This window comes from Poromitra crassiceps (genome assembly GCF_964638095.1).
Source record: "Poromitra crassiceps genome assembly, chromosome: 28".
Classification (NCBI taxonomy): domain Eukaryota; kingdom Metazoa; phylum Chordata; class Actinopteri; order Beryciformes; family Melamphaidae; genus Poromitra; species Poromitra crassiceps.
In genome coordinates, this window is record NC_139651.1 from 11,090,403 (window position 1) to 11,100,282 (window position 9,880).

General features: G+C 41.0%; 2 protein-coding genes across 2 annotated transcripts in view; both read left to right on the top strand.

Moving 5' to 3' along the window:
• The window catches only part of galns (galactosamine (N-acetyl)-6-sulfatase), a 33,031-nt gene extending 30,800 nt beyond the window's left edge, over positions 1-2,231 (top strand). The window contains exons 13-14 of the mRNA XM_083662484.1: positions 1-64; positions 1,651-2,231. The exon at positions 1-64 is cut by the window's left edge and continues 54 nt beyond it. Of these exons, the coding sequence (XP_083518610.1) occupies positions 1-64; positions 1,651-1,737 (151 nt within the window). The 3' untranslated portion in view covers positions 1,738-2,231. The remainder of the gene's footprint in view (positions 65-1,650) is intronic.
• Positions 2,232-5,729: 3,498 nt separating this feature from the next.
• cklf (chemokine like factor) lies at positions 5,730-9,861 on the top strand. Its single transcript, XM_083662270.1, has 4 exons — positions 5,730-5,857; positions 7,027-7,182; positions 8,852-8,965; positions 9,491-9,861. The coding sequence occupies exons 1-4, from the start codon at positions 5,768-5,770 to the stop codon at positions 9,584-9,586; spliced, it is 456 nt and encodes a 151-aa protein (XP_083518396.1). The 5' UTR covers positions 5,730-5,767; the 3' UTR covers positions 9,587-9,861.
• The last annotated feature ends 19 nt before the right edge of the window (positions 9,862-9,880 follow it).

Genomic DNA, 9,880 nt, shown 5'->3' on the forward strand with positions numbered 1-9,880 from the left:
GAGGCACAAGGCGACGCTGGTGCCGGGCGCTCCCCAGCTCAACATGTGTGACTTGGCCGTGATGGTGAGGTGATGCTTTGTGGATCATCTGTTGAACGATGAAATCAATCAAAAGAGACTCTCTTAGTACGGTCGTAGAAACAGGCTTTGTCACGAGTCAAAGCTAGCTAGTGTTGCCCTCCACCTCCAGAGGCGATGGAGCAAAGCTACAGTAGATTTAAAGCCAGATTCAGTCTGTTTACACACAACAGATATGTTTCTTTTCATCCAGCGGTCCTCAAAGCCAGATGTGGAAAAAGTACACGTTCATTAGGGTAAATCTTATACAACCTCTCTATTGCATCCTATCTCTCTGTTCCCTCCTGTCACACTTGTACATCAGATACATTAAATAAATAAGAGACATTGATAAAAGCTTTATGAAAGAATCGATAAAGCACACTGTATACTCTGTATAGACGAGCCTTTCTCAGTTATCTATCCTATCTATCTATCTATCTATCTATCTATCTATCTATCTATCTATCTATCTATCTATCTATCTATCTATCTATCTATCTATCTGCCTTCAGTCTGCCAGGAGCCTGAGGAGCATTATTGTTCTGCTCCAGCAGGTTCTGTCTCTTCCTTTCATATTTGTTTACCACTGTTATTTACACGCTGCTTATTGGCAGAAGATATTTCTATCATGTTTGAGGGAATCAGAAGTCATCATCAGCTCCGTCTGGACCTTTTCTCCTTGATTGTTTGTCTGTGTTCGGCTTCTGTAGGGAAATTACATCTACAAATCAACTGAATTGAGCCAAATCATAGAGATATATAAGAGTTGTGTCATCTCCATTCACTCCAATAGACAAAGGATGTTAACACATACATAGCGCTGTAGGGTTTGTGATGTACTTTTGAAAGGGTAAGATGTTTTAAAGAATCAAATTGTATATTATCAGCTTTATTTGATGCATACTTCCTGGAACTATTCCCCCCATACACGCTATAGCTACGCGGGTCACGTGACTGTCATTTTGCACTTACATTGGCGCGACTCTCTCTTTAAACCACTCTGAATTGAGCTACTGTATATGGCTTTGTTTCCTTAAGGATCACTCAGAAGAGATGAAGATTGTGTTTTGCACTCTGCTGTCGTCTGGATCATTCATGTAACAGCACTGCCCCCTTGTGGGGGACAATATAAACACTGTTCCTTAGGTCATTTTTGTGTCCTGTCCTGTGTGATTTAATGTCTTGACCTGTGTTTACAGTGTCCTGTCATTTCTGTCTTATTTAATAGGGGTTCTGTACCAAACGGTTCACCTATATTTAGAAACAGGAGAGACCACATAACATTTCACTAGGACCAAAACTTTTGCGGATTTAAAGAAACTATTTTTTCGATGTTGTTTTTTGTTTTGGTCCGAGTGAAATGTTCTATGGTCTCTCCCGATTCTAAATATAGCTGAATTGCTCGGTTTGACCAAGTAAAACTATTTTTCTAAGCATTTTACGAAATGTCTATGAAAAATAAATTGCGGATGAAAATCTCTGGTACCATGCTGAAGCAGGAAGTGACGTTCACTTTGGCTCTCTATTCTTACAGGAGAATAACAGAGCGTCCTTTGTAACTAAACATGCGTGTGCTTACTGCTCTAACAGAACTGGGCCCCTGCAGGCTGTGAGAAGTTAGGAAAGTGCCTCAAAGTGCCCAAGTCTGAGCCCTGGAAGTGCAGCTGGCCTCACTGAGGCCACACCTCCCGTGCCAGAGACCACACCTCCCGAGCCAGAGACCACACCTCCGGAGCCAGAGACCACACCTCCCGAGCCAGAGACCACACCTCCCGACCACACCTCACTGAGGCCCCACCTCCCAGGGATGAGACCTCAGGATGAGGAAGGAAGTGAAGTTGTGCCTTAATGCTACAGATCAACAACCAACCCTGTTCTGTTAAAGTATGTGAAATGTTTTAATGAACACTTTTGAAGAACAACACATGATGAAGGTCACATCAAGGGGATTTTAATGTTTGTATGAATTTTTAACAGAATTATGCTAAATTACTTTGTTCATTCTGCTTTCTTGCAACTGTGCAACCGACAAGACATTATTTCCACAAGCGCTTTTTTACATTTGCAATGCAGACATACTGCATCAATGATGATTGCTTAAGGGCATAATATTAAGGGCATCATAATAATATAATTCTGTATATTTTTTTAGTTGCACTGTAAGACATGATGTTCCCAATAAAAGTGAACTTTTTATACAACATTGTGATTATTTTCGGGGTTGTAAGTAAATGCATGAATATAGATACATAATATAGATAATATAGATATAGATACATAGGCAGATTATGACATGACGGGCCCATGGGCCTGGATCGTGAGTGACCATAAAACATTCGGTTTGAGCAAAAAACAAAAATACAATTTCAAATGCATGAAAAAGGTCTGAAGGCATTTATTCTGACTTTTTCGGAAAACTCAAATTCCCCCAAATTATTGTATCTCTGAGCTGTCTCTTTAACCAAATCACACATATTTAGACTAGTCTATGACATATCCTTTTGATAACTAATGTAATATTTTTTCATTTCCATTCACTGAGCCTTTCCTGAAACTGCTTGGAACCCCCCTGGGGAGGCCCAACTCCCACTTTGAAAACCTCCGAGATAGAGGAAGGAGAAGAGGCCCCAAAGTGTCACAACTCATTTATTTTTTAACGGTCTCCTTTCTTTGTTACTTCTTCTCATCCACCCTTCCTCTTTTTAAATTCAACTCTTCTGCTTGAAACTCTCCCCCGTTGTTTCATACTGTACTTGCCTTTGCTACCATCCTCTCCTTCCTACCTCCTCTCACCTTTTCTTTTGCACCAGGTGGGTTTTTATCCTCATCTAGACGAGAGTTAAGGTGAAGAGATGAATGTACTTTGACACAAAAAGTGATGTCATCTCCTGATGTCATCTATTTAGTGAAGTGCACCAGTCCTCCTGCAGCAAAGCACCCCCACAACATGATGCTGCCAACCCCGTGCTTCATGGTTGGGATGATGTTCTTCGGCTTGCAAACCTCCCCCTTTTTCCTCCAAATAGAACCATGGTCATTATGGCCAAACAATTCAATTTTTATTTAAAGTCTCCTAAAAGTAATATCTTTGCTCCATCCCCCCCCCCCCCCCCCCCCATCCCCCCCCCAAGCCTTCCACAGGTACACCGCCAATTGACTCAAATGGTGTCAATTAGCCTATCGGAAGCTTCTAAATCTAAAGAAATTTCATCATTTTCTGGAATTTTCCAAGCTGTTTAAAGGCACAGTCAACATATGCAAGCTTCTGACCCACTGGAATTGTGATATAGTGAATTATAAGTAAAATCATCTGTCTGAAACAGTTGTTATTGAAAATTATTTTTGTCATGGATGGACAAAGTAGATGTATAGTAGTGTATATACATGTAAAGTAGATAGATAGCCTATCATGGTGATGTAGGAATAGCCTATCATGGTGACGTAGGAATAGCCTATCATGGTGACGTAGGAATAGCCTTTAGTGATGTAGGAATAGCCTATCATGGTGATGTAGGAATAGCCTTTAGTGATGTAGGAATAGCCTATCATGGTGATGTAGGAATAGCCTTTAGTGATGTAGGAATAGCCTATCATGGTGATGTAGGAATAGCCTATCACAGTGATGTAGGAATAGCCTATCATGGTGATGTAGAAATAGCCTATCACGGTGACGTAGGAATAGCCTATCATGGTGATGTAGGAATAGCCTATCATGGTGATGTAGAAATAGCCTATCATGGTGATGTAGGACTAGCCTATCATGGTGATGTAGGAATAGCCTATCATGGTGATGTAGGACTAGCCTATCATGGTGATGTAGGAATAGCCTATCATGGTGATGTAGGAATAGCCTATCACAGTGATGTAGGAATAGCCTATCACGGTGATGTAGGAATAGCCTATCACGGTGATGTAGGAATAGCCTATCACGGTGATGTAGGAATAGCCTATCATGGTGATGTAGAAATAGCCTATCATGGTGATGTAGGACTAGCCTATCATGGTGATGTAGGAATAGCCTATCATGGTGATGTAGGAATAGCCTATCACGGTGATGTAGGAATAGCCTATCATGGTGATGTAGGAATAGCCTATCACGGTGATGTAGGAATAGCCTATCATGGTGATGTAGGAATAGCCTATCACGGTGATGTAGGAATAGTCTATCATGGTGATGTAGAAATAGCCTATCACAGTGATGTAGAAATAGCCTATCATGGTGATGTAGGAATAGCCTATCATGGTGATGTAGAAATAGCCTATCATGGTGATGTAGAAATAGCCTATCATGGTGATGTAGGAATAGCCTATCACAGTGATGTAGGAATAGCCTATCACGGTGATGTAGAAATAGCCTATCATGGTGATGTAGGAATAGCCTATCACGGTGATGTAGAAATAGCCTATCATGGTGATGTAGGAATAGCCTATCACAGTGATGTAGGAATAGCCTATCACGGTGATGTAGAAATAGCCTACTGTATCATGGTGATGTAGGAATAGCCTATCACAGTGATGTAGGAATAGCCTATCATGGTGATGTAGGAATAGCCTATCACAGTGATGTAGGAATAGCCTATCACAGTGATGTAGGAATAGCCTATCACGGTGATGTAGGAATAGCCCATTTGCTTATACATGGCCACACAACATATTAAAGGAATAGTTCACCCCAAAACGACCAGAGCTTTGTGAATGTGGAATAATCTATGCAATAATGAGGTTTGGACTGCTAATGCAGCTCAATGAAGAAGACTTCTGTTCGTGTGAAAGTCATGCAGATGATGGAGCAATACATTCAATATAGGGGTGTCAAAAATAATCGATTATAAGATGCATCGCGATGCGTACGTGCACGATTCTGCATCGATTCACAAATGTCAAAAATCGATTATAAAAAAATAAAAAAATAAAAAATAAATTATAATCTAATAAAATATAATAGAGACAGTCCGCGTGTCTGGGAACGCCCATACAGGCTCTAGGAATGCCCACAATAGACGCTGGGTTAGCCTGGGGGCGGGGTCAGGGTGGGGTAAATTCCCCCGTTCTATCCATTCAGCAAAGTTAGAATTTAGCTGATAGCCCAGCCCAGGCAGACACGATCGGGGATTTAACCACCGCAGTAAATGCACATCTGAGCAGACGTCTTGTGTTCTGCTCTAGAACCCCCAAACCTGTAGTTTAGAGCCGCAGCACTGTCTTTTGGTGAGTCAGCCCATGAGATATATCGGCGGTTTTACCCCACTCGCCAGCCGTTAACATTTTGTGGGCCTTCCCAGACATGCGGACTGTCTCTATGGAAGTACATGCATTTGTTTATTTTAATTATGGATCATAATACAATGCAATTCCAAATGCACTTTTATTTTAAAAGTAGCCACACAGTGAGAAAAAAGAAAGGGAGAAAAATAAATCATGTATTGGGGGAAAAAAGTGATGCATCGATTTAAGATGCATCGAGATGCATCGATAATCGTTTTATAATCGAATCGTAGCCCTCTGAATCGTAATCGAATCGTGAGGCCAGTGAAGATTCACAGCCCTAATTCAATAATCACTTGAGATGTCTTCTTGCTCTCTTCAGTCGTGACAGAGGGTTGGCAGTTGCAGGAGGAGGTGTGAAAACACGCTGCACAGCTCAGGGGAAATTGCATGTTTCAGGAAACAGACCCCACAGACTTTTACAAAGGAGACCAGAGCAAACATGTCGGATCTAACACCACCAGTAACCTCCACGGGGCTTGATACCACCTTTCTCAAATCCACGAGGGGCATGATGAAGCTAGCAGAGATGGTGAGACATTATCACACATGATCAAACGTTTCGACTGATCAAACATTTGTAACTTGTCAAACAGTTTCACTGAGCAGTGTCCACACTGACAGCAATGACACAAGCCAAGAAGGGGAACGAGGTTCTTGACGCAAAAGTGTTATACTGTGAAACAACCATTTATTTATTGCATTTATGCAAGATTTTGACTTAACAATGTTAATGCAATTAGTCTGCAATGCTAAGAGTGCTTCTGCTTAGAGGCTATAGCAAAGAAAGCAAAGTGTTGATACAGAAAGATTAATGGCAGAAAACCCCACAGTCACAGCTGACAGTGTTTGGGATAACTCGTTACAAAAGTTACATATTACATGTAATATATTACTTTTAGCAGTAACTCACTAATATAACATTACTAACAGTGTTGGGGGTAACTCATTACAAAAGTAACATATTGCATGTAATATATTACTTTTAGCAGTAACTCAGTAATATAACTTATTACTTATAGGATTTCAGTAATATTATACCAGTTACTTTCTCAAGTAACTCAAGTTACAAATTGAGTTTTTTTTTTTTTAAACCAAAGCACATATTTTAATAAAGATACAATAATTTCCTAATCAAACGTGTTTTTTTTAATGCAAATAACCACTATAGATGACAATAACAAAGGAAAATGATAACATTTAGAATTTTGGACGGTTTACACTGACTTCAAGGCGGTTGGAATTATTTTTCGGGATGGTTCTGGGGCGGCGATGTCATTCTGCTGCTGCTGTTGTTTTGGTGAAAGTAATGCAAAAGTAGTGTGATAAGTAACGAGTTACTCTACACAGACAGTAATATTGTAAAGTAACTAGTAATATGTAGTATATTACATTTTGAAAGTAACTTGCCCAACACTGACAGCTGATGACTACTTCCTCTTAAGAAAACAGAAGTTAGGCAAATGTGAGTTTACGTGGCTGCAGACCCTCCTGCTGGCTACTGCGAGACTATGCTGCAGACTGCTTTAGTCAATAGACCATTCAATGGGTTGATGTGCTGCCCTCTGCTGGACATTTAGTGCAAAGTCACAGGCCTTGGGACTACAAGCGAAACACATTGCATAAAGTTTTACAATTGAGATGTTGTTTTGTTGCAGTGATTCAAATGATGATGTATATAATATATTTCTTCTTCTCTAGGTGACTCTGTTTGTGGCGTTTGTGTGTTTCGCCACTGCAGGCAATCCGCAGTTCATTGCAGCCACAGCCTTGGAGGTTGTGTGCACTTTGGGGCTGATATTGCTGTTCTTATTCCAGCTGACCAAGAGGATCACTTTCTTATTCTGGCCTGTCTTGGTAAGTGATCTGTTGGAGCACAACTGCTGAGTGTGATCTGTTGGAGCACAACTGCTGAGTTTATTATAGTCCTTCCAACAAAAGAGTAGGCTATGTGCGTGCAAGTTGTTTTTAGAGTTACACACGGGCCAGAATATCACCTTTTTGCCGTACCACCATGTGTCCTGCATGAATGTAGGCCAGGGGGTTTCAAAGTGTGAAACTGTGGGCCTCCCCCCAGACAAAACTTGGACAAAGTGCTCACTCATGCCTATGCCCAGCCTATGGCATCAAGATGATGTTGTTTGGTCCCATAAGACACTCAACAGTTGTGCCAAGATAGCCTGATATTGCTGTTTGACATACTTCAGACTACACCAAATACATGAAGGTCTGTCTGAAGGTATTTATTAGATTCCGACTCTGGGAAAGTGGAATAATGATGAACTTTACATTTCTCTTTCACCGCATGACACTAGCCTTATCGATAAACTGGTTCAATGCATTGATCATATCAACATGTCAATGTCACAAAATGTCCTCCAACTGAACAAGGATAAGACAGAGGTTTTAATTATTGGAGCAAAGGCCCAGAGAGAGAGACTGTGCACTGACTTAAAATCCCTGGCTCAAAATAACAAGCCCTTAGCAAAGAGCCGTGGTGTGTTTTTAGATCCTGATTTGAATTTCAACTATCACATGAATACCATAACTAAAACTGCATTTTACCACCTTAGAAATATTACTAAAGTACGACTGTTTCTCTCCCAGGCAGATACTGAGAAATGTATGCATGCTTTTATTTCTACCAGGCTTGACTACTGCAGTGCTCTCTTCTCTGGTCTTCCTAAGAAAGCCATAAACAAGCTTCAAATCATTCAGAATGCTGCTGCGCGTGTACTGACTGAGACCAGGAGGAGAGCACACATTTCCCCTGTCCTGAGGTCCCATCACTGGCTTCAGAATAGATTTTAAGATTCTTCTATTGGTTTTTAAATCACTCAACGGCCTTGCACCTGAGTACCTCTCAGATATGCTAACATCCTATGTCCCCCCTAGACCCCTCAGATCCTCTGGCACAGGCCTGTTAGTTGTTCCCTGGGTGAGGACCAGTCTATGGTGAGGACTAAGGAGTACGGAGAGACGGCTGTTTCAGTTCAGTGTTTATGGTCCTCGCCTCTGGAATAGCCTGCCAGAGCATCTGAGGGCATCACAAACCAAACACACTTTTAAAAGAAAACTTAAAACACATCTTTTTAGTCTCGCATTCCCCTGACTTCCTCCTCCTTCATATTTTAATTTGCTTTTCCTATGCACCACTGTTGTTTGTTGTATTGTTTTTATTGTATTTTTACTGTCTTTTACTCTACTTATTTTTTTTTACTGTTAAGCACTTTGAATTGCATTTGATGTATGAAAGGTGCTATAGAAATAAAAGCTGATTTGATGATTTGATTTGATAATGTAATATTTTTTCACTTCCATTCATGGAGCCTCCCTTGAAACCTGCTTGGAGCGAGCCCCCCTGGGGAGGCCCACCACTTTGAAGACCCCTGATATAGGCTATATTCTACAAGTTTTGAAATAAATGCAAATGCGACTTTAACAAATTGTGACTTTATCTGCTTGATCTGGTCTCTAATCGATGTCATTGTGTTCTGTGGTGTTTCTATTTCTCTCCTCTCTTCAGGATTTTGTCAATTCAGCGTTTGCAGCGGCCTTCTTGATCGTCTTGTCTTCGCTTGCCTTGTCTACTTCATACACAGCCAAGGGCACGCCCATCAAGGGCACGCTGTGCGGAGGGGTGAGAGAATATTCCCTTAATCTATAATTGGAATCTCAATTATTAAGTTCTGGTTCAAATTTGGATTTGGATAGCCAACACAATAAAAATCGTTTTCAATGATTGCTTTTGTCTGAACAAAGGGATGCCCTGCAGCAGAAGCAGACTAGAAGTCCACATGACAAATAGACCCTTTTCACATTGGCTGTCGAAAAGGCAGGACCAACACAGGTGCAAGCAGAACACTAATGAGGGTTACTTCCAATGATGGAATTTGGAAATTCTCGTTAGTGTTCTGCTTGCACCTGTGTTGGTCCTGCCTTTTCGACACAAAATGGCCACCGTGAAAAGGGTCTATTAGCGTGTGCGCACACACACACACACACACACACACACACACACACACACACACACACACACACACACACACACACACACACACACACACACACACACACACACACACACACACACACACACACACACCACTGGCGGAAGCCTTGACCTGTCGTTGAATTGATTCTGAGATGCGCTCTCTGTTTGCAGATAATGGGTTTAGTGTCAGCGGTGCTGCTGTGTGTGGACGCCTTCATGCTCTCCAAGATCATCACCCTCAACCAGCCAAGAAGTGCAATGGGTTAAATGAAGACTAGTTCAAAAGACGTTCCTGGCTCATAGTAAAGCATGTGCTCTGAAATCTGAATAATAGGCATCAACTTATTGTAGCCTAATTAGTAGGCTAGTCAATTAGTCAATTAGTTAATTAGTTAAAACATTTGCACAAGTGGATGTGGTAGATGGATCCACATTTTAATTGAAATATTTGAAATAGACATTTTACTTTGGAAGATGTTTAGCCTACATAATATGGACTTGACTTTGATGGTTAAACCTATTGTTTGGAGAAAAGTGAACAATAAAAGCCTTTATTGTGAT